Raw genomic sequence first — 16,485 nt, forward strand, 5'->3', positions numbered from 1 at the left:
TTTATTTATTTTTTAAAAATATTATTGGGACTTCCCTAGTGGTCCACTGGTTGAGAATCTGCCTGACAATGCAGGGGACGTGGGTTCAATCCTTGATCTAGGAAGATTCCACATGCTACAGGGCAACTGAGCTCTGAGAAGTCCATGAACCGCAACTAGAAAGCCTATCTGTAGTAAGGAAGACCCTGCACAGCCAAAAATAAAATAAATAATATTTTAAAAATAATAAAGTACATTTATTTATTTGGCTGCATTGAGTCTCAGTTGCAGACCGAGGGGGCTTGGTTGGCTCATGCAGGTCTTTTGTTGGCACGTGGACTCTAGTTGTGCTCTGCAGGCTCAGTAGTTGTGGAGCACAGGCTTCTTGGCTCCGAGGTGTGTGGGATCTTAGTTTCCTGACCAGGGACTGAACCAAGTTCCCTGCATTGCGAGGTGGATTCTTAGCCACTGGACTACTGGGAAAGTAGTAGTATTTCTTCCCCCTTTTAAACTTGCTAATTATATATTCATTCTGTTATTCAGTAGATTCCCAGGAAAATACAACATGCATGCTTAACTTTCTAAAAAAAAATGCAAGTTAATACTGTTGATATGTTTCAGATAGTAGAAAGACCTTAGTATAGTACTGTAACTATACTCCCCTTCTCTAGTCTTAACACAGTTGTTTTTGTATATATTTTATATTTTAAACCCCAGAAGACATTTTACTATTATTTATACTTTTGAAATTATTTAGATTTATTCATATTATTCACATTCATTTCTCATTGATCTTCATCCCTTCCTGCATATTTGTGCTTCCTTTTCTGAGATTTTTCAAAAGAACAAAACATGTTAAGCTATGGATTCAAGAAGCACTTTGAATCCCATAACAATAAAAAGAATGAGAGTTACGTCTAGGTACATCACAGAAATGCCGAGTTTTACATTGTTTTGTTTCTCCATGCTTTGGTCTGGATGTTTCCTTCTGACCTCTCTTGTAGTTCACTAATTTTCTCTTCAACTGATTCAGTCTATTGAACTCATCATTTAATTATTAATTGTAGTTATTTTTTCAGTTCTAGAAATACCCTTTGGTTCTTTTGTAATTTCTAGTGTAACACTGAAATTCTAAATCTCCTCTGTGAACAAACAAGCATTTGTTTAAAAGTTTGTTTCTAAAATTTTTGGTTTGGTTTTGTTTTAATGCCAGATGTATAGGAAAAGTTCTGGAGATAATTGTGGGCTCTGGATATTATTTTCTTTTTCCAGAGAGAGGATCAATGTGTGTTTGGGGTTTTGTTGTGGATTTTTTTGCCTACAGTAATTTTTTTCTGGGACACTAATAATCCAAAGCCCCATTAATGTGAGTCAAGAGTTGGGATGAATTGAAGCCAGATTTCAGAATCTGATAAAGCGAGTGTATGTATAGTTTACCTTTACTACCAGTGTGTATGTATCTTTTCATTCCCAACTTAAGGCCAGGGAGATGGGTAGTTATCAGAAACTTTCCTCCTTGAACTACAGTTCTTTGTGGGTTGTGTATCCCTTTAAAAGAAAAACAACTTATCAGTTTCTTCGTGTCTCAACTAGAGCTTTTGGGAAGGATCAGCACTCTCTAGAGGAACATGTACAATGCCAGGCTTTCCTGTCTTTCTAGATCTGGACTCCTCTAAGTAGCTCTCTGATGCCTTCAAACAGTTGTTCTGTATTTGTGTTTTAACTGGGTCAGTAGGAAGAGTGCTTGTCCAACTCCTAGTATAGTAATGACAAAAGAGGAATTCCAATATTCGTTCTGTTAAGTTTTTTAAAAAAGCCTTTCTGATTAATGTATTGGTAATGATGAAAGTGAAAGTGTTAGTCATTCAGTCATGTCCAACTCTTTGTGACTTCGTGGACTGTAGCCCCCCCAGTCTCCTCTGTTCATGGAATTCTCCAGGCGAGAATACTGGAGAAGGTAGCCATTCTCTTCTCCAGGGGATCCTCCCGACCCAGAGATTGAACCTAGTTCTCCTGAATTATAGGCAGGTTCTTTACCATTAGCCACCAGAAAAGCCTGTATTTGTGATGATACTTTTAAGATTATCAGTAGAAACTAATATACATATTGGTCCTTTTTCCAGGTGCTACCATATTGGGGAAATCCTCATGACAGGAAAGTCATCAGGAGGTTCTGGAGTCAGGTAACTTTCAGCTTACTGTAAGCATATGCATACACACATATATATATTCACACATATGTGTAGTCATTATTTCTCCAGTTGATTTGAATAATTTCTCTTAACATAAAATCTTACATGTTTCTATGCAGATGTAATTTTTTTTCTTTTACAATGCTTTTCCTGTTATAGACAGTCAGCCAGGATTAAGAACTTTTCTCTTTAATAAGCTGATGACTACTTTTTAACAAGGTTTGTGATTAAGGTGACTGCTTTAAAAACAGTCATGCTTTAATTCACTACACATCTCCTACATGGGAGAAGCATATCTTTAGGGCTATCTTAAACTTCTTGGCCTTAGGAAATACAGTCCATTCCTCATTGTCTTATTATGAATTGTTTAGGTATCTGTTTTCACCCTTGCCCTCTTTTATTTACAGAAGACCCTCTACACTCAGGATGCCCCCTTCCATGTGGTTATCACCAGTTACCAGCTGGTGGTACAGGATGTAAAGTATTTCCAGCGAGTCAAGTGGCAGTACATGGTATTGGATGAAGCTCAGGCACTCAAGAGTAGTTCCAGGTAATGCAAGTAGTAGAAATAAAGTCTGTGGACTGAGGACTTACAGATACATAGATATGTGTATGATATACGCACACAAGAATGAAGATCAGAGAGAATTCAAAACGTGGTATCTGCATAAACCATGTATCTGACCAGAAGGCATACATTCTTTTTTGTGTTTTCATGGAATATAAATATTAATGTTTAGAGTGTGAGGGTTTTTCTCAACTTCTTCCTACCCACTCAATAATTATGACATTTTAACTGATTTTTGTTCTTTAAGGAAATTTTCTGTGGAGGAAGGGGTATCTGCCCTTTGCTTGAGGGATTACTTTACAGATCTTAGTAGGAAGCAGAATGTTAAATTCTGTGAATTATAGCTTCTACTATTTTATGCAGGTTATCCTAGTCCCTGGATGGTTATTAGACTCCTAAGAATCCTTTAATTGAAAGTTACATGTTTAAAATGTTCTAATACCTTTAAGCTCCCAAACTGAATAGTAAATGAGTGCTTGACTCTGAAGTGTTACTCAGTGGTATTAGACCTTGAGTTTGATAGATTTTATTAACTCTTGGTGAATTCATAGGACTTTCTTAGAAGTCCATGTAAACTGGCAGAATAGTATTTTCCAGGGACCTTTCCATTCTGTGAAGAGTGTAATTTCCTGTTTCACTGTTTTGAAGTAGGGCGTGCTTGTGGCCAGGAGCAATAGATTCAGTTTGTATTTGCTTCTTACCCTTTCTCATTTTCCATTGTTCCCTCCAAACTCACACTAGAAGCATAAAGAGTAATAATTTAAAAACTTTCTACTATGTGTGTTTAGTCGCTTAGTTGTGTCTGACTCTTGGCAACCCCATGAATTGTAGCCCAGCAGGCTCCTCTGTCCATGGGATTTCCCAGGCAAGAATACAGAAGTGGTTGCCATTTCCACCTCTAGGGGATCTTCCCAACCCAGGGATCGAACCTGTGACTCCTGGGTCTCCTCCACTGGCAAGCAGATTCTTTACCACTAGTGCCACCAGTTACGTGGTTTGCATCAACAAAACTGACTAAAGATAGTGAAGGACTTTATCAAGCCAGAACGGATCCTACTCTGCCTATTTGGGCTTCGCTGCTGGCTCAGATCATAAAGAATCTGCCTGCAATGTAGAAGACCTGGGTTCGATCCCTGGGTTGGGAAGATCCTCTGGAGAAGGGAATAGCTACTCACTCCAGTATTCTTGCCTGGAGAATTCCATGGACGGAGGAGCTTGCCAGGCTATAGTGCATGGGGTTGCAAACGATTGAACGACTAACACTTTCACTTTCACTGCCTATTTGAGGATTTTTTAAAATTTTAATACCTTAATATCATGTTTTCAGTATAGAGAAGTTAATTCCTTTGAAATTTCCTATCCTCAGCTTTGTTGAATGATATTTTTCAATTGTGTTTATTATAGATTGCTTGATTCTGAATGTTTGTTATTTTTTGAAAAGCATTTCTAGAAATAAGGGTTCTCAGTAGGGCAAATAAAGATTTACTGCTAACTTGGAATTTATTGCTCATTTTATTGGACAGTGTTCGTTGGAAGATACTCCTGCAGTTTCAGTGTCGGAATCGGCTTTTGCTAACTGGGACCCCCATTCAGAACACCATGGCAGAGGTAGGCACTAGTAACAGATTGGAATTCTTTACCCAGGCCCACCCAGAGTGTTATAGCTGTATACAACTTATAATCCCCCTTTAAAAGGAAGAATTTGCCCTATGTGGTTTTTTGTGGGGAGGTGCAGAGGAGGCATCATTCCTGTTTTCTTATTCTCTGGCACAAGGCAAGTAAATTTCATTATTCTTTGGTACTTAAATAATGATCACATTAAGAATGCTACTCATCTAATGCAGAGATATTTTTATACTAGAATGAAAAGGTAATATTCTTTAACACTGAGAGGAGCTAAAATTCTCTTATCATCTAAAATAGGAATCAGAAAACTTTCTGTAAAGAATCTGGTAGTAAATATTTAGACTTATGGGCCATATAGTCACTGCACGGCTAGTCAACCTTCCATTGTAATGTAAAAGCAGTCATAGATGATACATAAAAGAATAGGTATGACTATGTCCAATATAAAGTTTAATTTATAAAAGTAGATGGCAGACCAGACTTGGTACCACAAGTCATAATTTACTGATCCCTGATCTAGAGTTATTATTAGCAAGTTTTGCTACCTCAGACTGTGTTCAGTTGTGGAATGGATCTTTGTATAAATTTTAAAACTGTCTCACTGCCAAATCTGAGCAGGACTTTGAGACTTTCAGTGTGAAATTAATTGAAAAATAACCACATTTTGCTACAGTGCCTTGTTAAAGTTGGTTGATGAGACATGTGCTTATACACTCTCACTTAGTCACACATACACATGCACCTAGACACAGATAAACAAATCTGCAAGTTCACTTTCTCTCTCTGAACTCATTATGTCTTCACATCCTGTCATTTTGTTGCTCTGTAGCTATTTTACTTTTCGTTTGTTTCCAGCTCTGGGCTCTGTTGCATTTCATTATGCCAACGTTATTTGATTCACACGAGGAATTTAATGAATGGTTTTCCAAGGACATTGAGAGCCATGCCGAAAACAAATCTGCCATAGATGAGAGTGAGTACTTTTATGAACTTTCATTCTTATTAGTGTAGGCAGCACATAATTGTATATTTTCTTCTGTGTAAAGAATTTTCTTCTAGTATGCATAAGAGGATCTGAGACAAAAGTTTTTTCTCTTTTAAAATACAATTTTTTTCTTTTTTATGTGCTTTGTGTGTGTTTAAGAGTCAAAAAAGGACTTACTCAAGTGATGCTGCTGTAGTGTTGACTATTTACTCAAGGCAGAACAGGCAAAGTTCAGTTTTGGCTTACAAAATCCTCATTTTCCACATAGATCCTGAAAAACTTTATATTCTTTGTGAAATGGGGTAAGACTTTTTGCCTGTAATAAAAACAAAATATTAGAAGGGTAATTTTTGGTATTTTTTCTCTATATATTAGGATTTATTTCTTCTTTGAACATTTTTGAGTTTTTATTATAAATTTTTTTGATCTCTTGACTAGTATCTTTTAAGAGAGTTATGGAGTATTTATTACATAATGTGAAGTGATATCTACCATTAGAAAAGTCTTTAAGTAATTTCTTATACTACATGTTGTTAATATGCTGACACACTTTGAAAAATGATTTTGGGGCAACACTGGGAGTCCCATATAGCTTGCATTAGACCTGTCTGAGAACCCTATTATTGATAAAATGTTCTTGAAACATTTTGAAGGTGAACTCTGATAAAAATAAAATCATCCTTGTTAGTCTGAGTAAATGATAGCAAAACGCATTTGCCCAATTGACTATAGCAAGATGCTGTGGAAAATTCAGATCCCTTGGCTTCCTACCTGGGAAAAGATTGTTTCAGTCTTTCAAAAAAATCATTATGCCAGAGGTGTTTAGTGAGAGATGATCATGATATTTCTTTTTTTTGTTGTTGTTAAATTGATATAATGTATTGTTTGTCTGGGGGTCTCCTGCCATTTCAGATCAACTTTCTCGCTTACACATGATATTGAAGCCATTTATGCTGAGGAGAATCAAGAAAGATGTGGAAAATGAATTGTCTGATAAGGTAAGGGAAGTTGATCTTGTGATTTTAGGATTTATTAAACACCAACTTAAGATTCCAGGGTAAAAAAAATTCCTCGGTAAATGTTTAGTTGAAGCGTAATTAGTTTGAGAGAAAACCTTTAAACTTGGGAGGGTCAACAGAGACTTAAGATGAGTCAAATAATCAAGGCAAGTAATAGTTTTTTTTTTTTTTTTGCAAGTAATAGTTTTTTCTTTTTTGTTTTATACTTTTTATTATGGAGAATTTGAAATATTATAAAAGAATAGTATAATGAATCCTCCATATAGCCTAAATTATCAACCCATGATCATTCTTCACCCCTTTAGATTATTCTGAAGCAGATCTTGAATGTCTTTTGTTTCATTTATAAATATTTTCATGTGTATCTCTAAAAGATTTGGTGTTTTTTAAAATATATAATCACATATCATTATCATCTCTACAAAAAAAGAAGTTACTTCATTGTAGTATCACATACCCAGTCAGTGCTCAGATATCCCCAGTTATCTTTGTGTATGCTTTTTTTCTTCCTTTCTCTTTTAAAGTGTTCACTTTTTGAGGTCAGGATCCAAACAAGGTCCATATGTAGTGTTTGGGTGATATGTCCCTTAGATACCTTTTAGTCCCACCCTTCTTTTTTCCCTTTTGCAATTCTTTGTTGGGGAAACTGAGTAGTTTGTCCAGAGTTTTCCACATACCGAATTTTGCTAAATGCATTATTGGGGTGTTCTCTGACATGTTCCTCTGTCTCCTGTATTTCTGCAGACTGAGAGGTAGGTTTAGAAGTTTAATGTGCTTTGAGCTGTATTACTTTTTCTCATAAAGTCTATAATTATGGTTCATAAATATTTTTTTTGGATTTTTACCCGACCTCTGTAATTTTCTGTTATTTCTTGTGAATCTTCCTCATATTCTCCTTTCATCTTTTTTTTTCTCCCAGTTCTTACTCCTTTGGAGTATTTTCCTGCTTCACATAGGTTACTCCTGTTTCTCACAGTTCTTCTGTTTGTATAAAAGGCATCTTTCCAGGTTCTTGATAACATCAGGTGGTTCTCATTGTCACTGCCAGAGGCTGGATCATTTTTAAATTTAGTAACTCTCGTATAGGATTGTAGTGGTGACATACACCTTCAAAGAGAGGGAAAGAAGTGTACCTTTGTTTTATTCCTTTAAAAAAAACTTTATGGTCGTTTTGTGAAACTGGCTGATTTTGCCTAAATAGAAGTATCACACAGATGTACCTGATAGAAAATAATTCATGAAAAAAATGGATCTTTGAGGTTTTTACATCAGAAACAGCTTAAAAACAATAGCAGCATCATAATATCTCTTATTTAGTGATTATTAGCGAGGTGATCAGAAGATGTGTGGTTCTTAACTACTGCATGTATTATAAATTTCTTAAACATCAGCAATGTTTCTAATCTGTTAATTAAATAATATATATGTTATTGAACTATTACTGTCTGCGAGCAACTGATATGTAGAGATGCAGCGTCTAGGTTCTATTCAGATTTCCCAGGGAGATGAATATCTAAATAGCTGGTACTATATCATAGGATATACAGTGATGATCTGTGTGAAGTATAATGGGAACACAGAAAGAGGATAGTTCTATTAGGGAAGGTTCATCAAAGCAGAGATGCCGTGTGAGCTAGATCTGGAATAATGAGTTGGCTTTTACTAGGAAATATGGTGGGAAGTGGGTGCTAAGCAACAAGAATGAACAAAGGTAGGTCAATATTCAAATAGGCAGCGTGTGGCAAACATTCAGACTGTTGTTGCTAAGAAATACAGGAGAACATGATGAGATTGGGACAGTACGGTGAGTTAGACTATGGGAGGCCTCTGCCTACAGGAGAATTTTTAATATTTTACCATAGGCAGTAACTTACATTGAAAGTTTTCCAGCACTTGGGTACTTTAAAAGATTTGCATGGAAGGTTTCTTGGAACCAGGAGAGACTGGAGGCGGGAAGCTCCCATAGTAATAGCAGTCTAGGTTAGATATGGTGAGATTCTGTGGTATGTCAGGGTGGTTAGAGAAAAATTTCCAGGTTGAGTTGAGGGACTTAGAAAATGATAGAACACAGGGTATGAAAGAGAAGAGATCACTGCTGACTTTTTGAAGTTTCTTTTTGGGCAACTTAGTAAATGAGAATGCTGTTAATCAAGTAAATTGTGAAAGAGAAAATTTTTTTTTTCTGATACGCCACAAATGCAATTGCTACAGACTTTTTGAGTGATACTATTTTAGTAGGTAGTTGGAAATATGGGGCTTAGGGGTGTTTGGAAATACATTTTTGCAAGTTACTGTGATTGATGGTAGTTGGTGCTGTTAGAAATGGAAGAGGTTGCCCATGGACAGCATGTAGAGTGAGTGACAAGGGGAGAGGATCCAGAAAAGCTCATGTTTGGGATAGCTAACCACATCAGGTTTATAGAGATACTGAGTTTCTTGAATTAGCCATATCACAAGTTTATAGAGATACTGAGTTTCTTGAGATATGTGTACTGTTTTCTTTCCAATCATAATCTGCCTTGCATGAGTTTCCAACTTTATGGTAATACTGAGTCTTCTTATAAACTGTTTTTCAAAATATAAATGTCCTTATTGATTTTTAGATTGAGATTCTAATGTATTGCCAACTGACCAGCCGACAGAAACTGCTGTATCAGGCACTGAAGAACAAAATTTCCATTGAGGATTTATTGCAGTCTTCTATGGGCTCTACCCAGCAAGCACAGACAACCACCAGCAGCCTCATGAATCTGGTCATGCAGTTTAGGAAGGTGAGAGCTTAGGTCAGCCACCCTAGAGTTGTCTTTATTAACCCACTTTAAGGAAGAGGCTTTAGCTAGCCTTGATGCTAAATAAACAAAGGCTGTTAAAGAATGAAAATGGGAATGTATATATTCATAAAGGTAAACATGCAAGGTTTAGGGTTCCCCCGTTGCTTCATAGTGATGTCTGCACATGACACTATTGTCTTATCATTTCCCTTTTTTTTAGGTATGTAATCACCCAGAATTATTTGAACGACAAGAAACTTGGTCTCCATTTCATATTTCCTTAAAGCCATACCAGATTTCAAAGTTTATCTACCGTCATGGACAGATCAGGGTCTTCAACCATTCACGAGACAGGTGAGCACATATTAATTAATATCTGTTTGCTCTAAGAGTGCTTTTGTAATTTGTGGTTTTGTGGCTTAGTAGATAAACTTAATTGAGAGTGAGTTCCACAACAGTGAAGTATTTAAGCAATGGGTGGACAACTGTTTGTTGAGGGATGTTGTGATAGGGTCTGTGTACTATCAAGAGTTTAACTGGATGACCTGAAAGGCTCTAGCTACTTTCAGTTCCCTTTCTGAATGAGGAATGTTCACCTGTGTGCAAACATGTACTTGTACCAAGAGAGATCAACAAATATCTCTGCCTAAGTATTGATGAAATTGCTTTGTAGTGGCTTATTTCACACTTGGAATAGCACTTGTGGGAAAACTGATTCGATTTCAAATTAATCAAATTTACCTTTTCCCCAGAGTCAACAATGACAGATTTGGTTTAAAAAAAAAAAAAAATGAAGGGTTGTTAATGGTAATATGCTGGAAACCACTCCCATTCAGAAAATAGGTGTGTAGGTCCATTCTGCACCTCTGCATGCAGAATCACTCAGAAAATAATAATTTTATTTTGAAAATTTAACAATTGCTTTTGAAATTTTTAAACAAATTTCCAAAGGAGTCTTGTGTACACCTGCACTTGAGAACCATAGATTTAGAAAGCTCCTTCTGTATAGAAACTATATAAACAATATTATCAAAATAATCATCAACAACATCTAGCCTAACATTACTGAAACTGAGACAGATTTCTTGGGTTTAATTTTAGAATTCTTTGTCTGTGATAGCTCCAGGCTAATACTTAAGTACGTTGGCAAGGGGCTTAACAACAGAGTTGTAGTGGTTTTTGTTTAATATAGTATATGGCAGCTTGCAGTGCTGGAATTGTGTTTCTGGAAATGTGAAATAAGATGAGACCGCTTTGAACTTGTATTATCATCTACTACCTTTAGTAAATATTTAGTATTTTATATGGTATCATTTTTGCCTGGCAACAAAATTCTCAAAAGTAGAAACAGTTTCAAACCTTCAAAGATTCTTTTAGTTTGGAATCTCCAGTTTAGTTAACTTCCTGATATTTATATTTGGGTTTGGATTTATTTTATTTTATTTACTTTACAGGTGGTTAAGGGTTCTTCTTTCTCCATTTGCACCGGACTATATCCAACAGTCTCTCTTTCATAGAAAAGGTAGGTGTTTTGATCTTTGAGAAGGAAAGGATGCCAAGGATTTATCAGGATGGTCTTTGTTTTGCTGAGTTGGAACTAGTAGTGGCTTTGCCTAACTGCTAGGCTTTTGTTTATAGTCTTGATAAGATTTAAGTAAATTAGTTGTCTTCATCTGTAGATGCTGGCAGGCTTTGTGTTTATAACAGAAAACATTAAAAAAAATTTTTTTTAATTTCTTTTCGTTTCAGTTGACCTTCTATCTTTGTTTTATATCTGTCTCTTAAAAATTTCTTAAACTCTTGAATAAAGGTGCGATAGAGACAGTGCGGGCTCTTGTTAGTTTGATTCTTTAGGTCCCTCCTGCTTAGTCTAAGGAAAGGAAGCTGCTCAACTTTGAGCATTGTCCAAAGTATTGAGGCAGAAGTTCAGAATTTTTCACCTCTGTGCTTTCCTTTTCTTTTCCGTTTCCTGGCACAATAAAATGAGGAAGGCAGTTAGCCAAGGATCTGAAACCCCAGAGGTAACTGATGAGCCAACTCCACTCTGGCCCATATATGTCATATCTCATACATCTGCCTCTTTTACTTGTGGATTGTGGTACAAAAATATGACACTCTGTCTTCTGTCAAAGTGGCTGTATTGGAACCTTTAGAATAATTTTAAATTCTTAAGTCAAAATTCAGCAGTTCAGCAGGCTTTAGTTGAGTGTTGTCTCTTGGTTTTCTGTTGGGTTTCACTTTGTTCTTTGATATTCCAGGTGTTAATGAAGAAAGCTGTTTCTCTTTCCTTCGCTTTATTGATGTATCTCCAGCTGAAATGGCAAACCTCATGCTTCAGGGACTTTTAGCCAGGTGAGAAGTTTGTTCATTGTTTGATGAGAGAACAGTTGAGAATAAATAGGGGCAAATGTTGAATACTGTGAAATTAAATATTTAGTATTATATGATCTTATAGAGCCTCTCATTCTTTTTGTATTAAGAATTAAAGTTTTTTAAGGAAATCATAACTTTCTTTTGAAAATTTAATAATTGTACAATGCTTCATGCTATTCCTTAAATAAAAACTGTTTAGGTTCTTCTCCCAAATGCTACCGGAAGGTCTTCAAGTCTAAATTTCTAAGTGGAAATTTGTTTTGTTTGTTTCTTCAGGGCAAATGATGGCTGATGATTCCTTTACTTAGTAGAGATTGTAGCATAGCCTGCCTTATGTATTCTGGGAAACTTAGTTCTCTGTTCTTATTCTTTGGAATAATGGCTTTTACTTAATTTACTGGTTTGTATTATATTTGTATAAAAAATAATGACCTCATTAGGAGAGGCTTATCTCCTTTATAAGAGGATGTTTTTATGAGAGGTTTTGCAATAAGAGTTGAATTTTCCTTAACATTAAGAGGAGCTTTACGGAGGATTTTCATTTTCATAGTAGCAAACCCAATTCATGCCAAAGATAGGATTTATAGAACAAAAGTATGAAGTGACTTTGTCTGAAAGAACTGTGTCTAAAATGCCCAAGATTGACAGAAGAGACAGTTAATGAGAGACAAGGTTCCTCGCTGCTATGAACTACCCTCAGACCTCCATGGAGCCCTGAATAAGCATGTCTGCTGTGGTTTGTTTCAGATGGTTAGCTCTTTTCCTGTCTCTGAAAGCCTCCTACAGGCTCCATCAGCTGCGCTCCTGGGGAGAGCCGGAAGGGGAGAGCCAGGAGAAATATCTGAGAAACAAGGATTTCCTTCTTGGGGTTAATTTTCCACTCTCCTTTCCCAACCTTTCCAGCTGCCCTTTGTTAAAGGTAAGCAGTTATTTCAGCATCAGTTATCTGTGTAGCACTCCCTTCCCTTTTCTTTCAATCAATAAAAGTAATAAAGTAAAAGATGACCTGAGGCAGCCAAAAAGTTCCCAGAGGAGTGAAAGCAGTGTATTGTTTCAACTTATTACATATAACTTAATAGACATTTTATGTGTGTGTACAGTATATGTGTATTATATTTTAATATATATTTTATACATTACTGGGAAGTGTACATATTTTCATGGTTCAGCTCTTTACACTTGTGTATGCATTTGTGTAATAACTACCTAGATTAAAGTATAGAATATTTCCAGCACCCAGAAGTCTCTCTCATATTTATTGCCATTTGAAACCTCAAATCCAGAACAGACCACCAAGAAAAAGATATTCTTTTTTAATGCTGTGAAGTGGTCCATTGTCTGTTTCTAATCACAGTTTATTAGTCTAATGCTGGTGGATATTTAGGTTGGTTCCAATTTGGGGCTATTTTGAATAAACGTGCTGTACATATTCTTGTACATGTCTTTTGATGAATGCAAGCATTAATTTCTTTGGCGTTTATATCCAGGAGTGGGATTGCTGTATCATCACACATATGTATATTTAGATTTAGTACCCATTGCCAATGAGGGTTAAAGAGGAAAGTTGAAAAGATGCTTAAAACTCAGCATCCAAAAAACTAGGATCATGTCCTCCATCACTTCGTGGCAAATAAGTGGAAGTGGTGACAAATTTTATTTTCTTAGGCTCCAAAATCACTGCAGATGATGATTGCAGCCATGAAATTAAAACACTTGCTCCCTGGAAAGAAAGCTGTGACAAACCTAGACAGTGTATTAAAAAGCAAAGAAGTCACTTTGCCACAAAGGTTCTTATAGTCAGAGCTATGGTTTTTCCAGTAGTCTTGTGAGAGTTGGACCATAAAGAAGGCTGAGCACCAAAGAATTGATTCTTTTGAAATATGGTGCTGCTGGAGGCAGCTTCCGTGGGGCCACCAGCAAGTCAGTGTTGGAACGTATAGAATAGGCATCCCAGTGTCGGGGGGGGCAAGGAAGAAGGGGGCTCTGTGGGATTAGAGAAGGGAGTATACTTTTGAGTATCTTCCTTCATTACTCCAATACTCTTTGACAGCTTCTGTTTTTTTAAAAAAAAATAGCCCTTTTATGAGTCAAGGAGTATGGAATCAGTGTTGGCTGGGCCCCCCAAGGGTGAAGAGAGGGGCTGGAAGCCCCGGGTATTAGAAAGGAGTGGGTGCTGGCAGAGATGACTACAGAGTGTGTTTCTCAGGAGGCAGCAGCGTGGTGGGTTTTGAAGGTAAAACTTTGAGTTTATCATGTTTTAATTTGAGGGGCGGGGAGAGATGGGTCATCACCAGTTGCCCCTCATCTCACCCCACCGGAGTGGGGATCTGAAAAGAACACCTCCCAAGGAGCTGGGGCTGAGTGGATTGATTGCAGACAGGGCTGTTTGGTGCCTGCTTATCCCCACCCTTAGGTGCTGGCTTCCTCACCATCTCTGCTCCACTGGGGTGTTGCCAAGTTTTTCTTATATTCAAGAGTTAGTCTCCCCTCTTGCCTCAGCTTCCTTTTCTGGGGGTGGGGAGGAAATCAGTGATACTGGAGATGACTGGTTGCGATGTTATGCGTTTGAGTTGCTTTTGACTATAAACAATCTTGTTAGAAAAAGTATATGGTGAGGAGGGGAGCAGGAGAAGGCTTCTACCCCCCCACACACTGAGACCCATCTGAATTGGTCTCCAATCTTGTTTGTAGGGATTCTGTTGGTTGAATCCCTGGAAAGGGAGGTGGGATGGCTTTCAGATCATACCAGCTCAGCTAGCATTGCTAACCAACTGTTGCAGGCTCTGAAAATAAAAACAATCTTGAACCCATTAAAAAAGAAAGAAAAGAAATATGGTGCTGGCAAAGATTCTTGAATCCCTTGGATTGCAAGGAGATCAAACCTGTCATTCCTAAAGGAAATCGGCTCTGAATATTCATTGGAAGGACTGATGTTGAAGCTGAAGCTCCAATTCTTTGACCACCTGATGCAAAGAGCTGATTCATTGGAAAAGACCCTGATGCTGGGAAAGATTGAAGGCAAAAGGAGAAGAGGGTGGCAGAGGATGAGATGGATGGATAGCATCACCGACTCAGTGGACATGAATTTGAGCAAACTCAACGATATAGTGAAGGACAGGGAAGCCTATCGTACTGGAGTCCATGGGGTCGCAAAGAGCCAGACACGACTTAGCAACTGAACAGCAACCCATTGCCAAATGCTTTTTCAAAATGGTGTTACAAAGTTAAACTCCTACAAACAGTGCGAGAGATTTACTGTTCATCTTCCTTGCCTACTCCTGGTATTGTCAGTTCATTTTTTGAATTTGTGATTTTCAGTTTCATCTCCATGGGAAATAATGATGTTGAACTCTTTTTCATATAATTGTTCACCTTTATATAGTAGGTAAGGAGGAAAGTGATAGGTGATAGGTGCAGGTTCAGATCATGTGGGACCTTATAAGTTAATGCTAAGGATCTGTGTTTTATTCTGAATGAAATGGATAACTCTGGAGAATTTTGAGAAGCGATTTGTATGTTTATATTTTATAGTTCTTTAACTAGATTAAAAGTTTAAAAGGTAGAAATTTTCTTGTATCCTCTAGAAAATGTAAGGGGTCATCAGTCACACAGGCGACTGCTACAGAATATAGGATGTTCTTTGGATGCATCTCGTGTTTGCCCCCTGTCCACTGAAGAACCCAAGTGGTTTCTTTTTCTTCTCTTTCCCAGTTTCTTTCTCAAGTGTTGCTCCATGTACTTTTTTGGACTCTGAAGATGAGACCAGTAATGCAGAGGGAGAATAGAATTGGGTTCCAATTCTGTTTGGAATAATATAGTCAGTGGGGCCAAGGTGACTTCCTTGTAGTGAATACTGCTATGTTTGGTAGCAGTTGCTTAACCTCTTATAGACTGATTTCCTTACATTTGATACTGTATATTGCCACAGATACAATTATTTTACTGATTTCATTTTTGATACAGAAAGCACCATTGCCCCTTGGAGTTTGTGTGCCCTGTTACGTCAATGCTTCAGTCTTATCTAACACTGAAAGATGTGCATCAGTTATTTGTATTCTGCTTTCTGAAAACAGAGTAGTGTGTTCAGGGCACCTGTTCCATGCTGTCCTTCAGTCAGTTAATTTCTTGAGAAATTTAGATGTGGGCAGCATGCTTTATGTGAAATTGGTTTTTCCAAAGTTAGATTCACTTCCATTTCTTCTTCTTTACTTTTAGTTCATGTTGTAGGTGGACATTTGCTTTTGTAGTGGCTTAGCATGTAGAACCGAGTTACTGAGCCACAGGTAGCTGAAAGCTAATCATGGATGTTTAGAGATGCTGTTCTGTCTTTGCTCTCATCATCCTTATCTCCAACATACATATGTTGAAATATCAACCAGAAAGTAGTGTATCTTGCCAGAGTTGGTTGATATACCTTTTGTAAGAAATACTTGCTTTTAACTAAGTAGAATGATCTTTACATGATATCTAGCCATAAAGGTTAGACTGGATTCTGATTGAAGAATCATTTTGTTGAAGCTCCATGTGTAACAATTAATAAAGCCCATTATAACTGTGTTTTTTTCAGTCTGGCCATGACTCACAAGAATATTTTATACTACTTGTAGTTATGTAAGAATCAAGACTAGGTGAATAGAATCACCATGTAGAAAGATTCTGGATCATTCTGTGTAATAGTAAGGAAAGAAACTGACATTTGGGGACTAAGGAAGGGTCTTACTTTCTGAATGTGAAAGCGACTACCAGAAATTACTCAGAGAGCAGTACACATATTTCATTGCAGAGTTACTCTGACATGTAGTTTATGATCAACTACTACTGGTGACTGTTTTAGTATATTTTGGCATGTACCTGTTATATTCCTTCTATTGAAAAATCATATAAATAAAGTTAAGTAATTTTGAAAAGGAAATGGCAACCCACTCCAGTATTCTTGCCTGGAAAATTCCACAGACAGAGGAACCTGGTAGGT

General features: G+C 37.0%; 1 protein-coding gene across 3 annotated transcripts in view; it reads left to right on the forward strand.

The window, feature by feature from the left end:
• The window catches only part of INO80 (INO80 complex ATPase subunit), a 121,287-nt gene that overhangs the window by 49,961 nt on the left and 54,841 nt on the right, over nucleotides 1-16,485 (forward strand). For all 3 annotated transcript variants that reach the window (XM_043919201.1, XM_043919199.1, XM_043919200.1), the window contains exons 15-24: nucleotides 2,103-2,162; nucleotides 2,579-2,721; nucleotides 4,263-4,347; nucleotides 5,221-5,338; nucleotides 6,263-6,348; nucleotides 8,973-9,140; nucleotides 9,361-9,494; nucleotides 10,595-10,662; nucleotides 11,399-11,492; nucleotides 12,261-12,432. In XM_043919201.1, coding sequence (XP_043775136.1) covers nucleotides 2,103-2,162; nucleotides 2,579-2,721; nucleotides 4,263-4,347; nucleotides 5,221-5,338; nucleotides 6,263-6,348; nucleotides 8,973-9,140; nucleotides 9,361-9,494; nucleotides 10,595-10,662; nucleotides 11,399-11,492; nucleotides 12,261-12,432 — 1,128 coding nt within the window. The remainder of the gene's footprint in view (nucleotides 1-2,102; nucleotides 2,163-2,578; nucleotides 2,722-4,262; nucleotides 4,348-5,220; nucleotides 5,339-6,262; nucleotides 6,349-8,972; nucleotides 9,141-9,360; nucleotides 9,495-10,594; nucleotides 10,663-11,398; nucleotides 11,493-12,260; nucleotides 12,433-16,485) is intronic.

The sequence above is a fragment of the Cervus elaphus genome, chromosome 12 (assembly GCF_910594005.1).
Source record: "Cervus elaphus chromosome 12, mCerEla1.1, whole genome shotgun sequence".
Classification (NCBI taxonomy): Eukaryota; Metazoa; Chordata; class Mammalia; order Artiodactyla; family Cervidae; genus Cervus; species Cervus elaphus.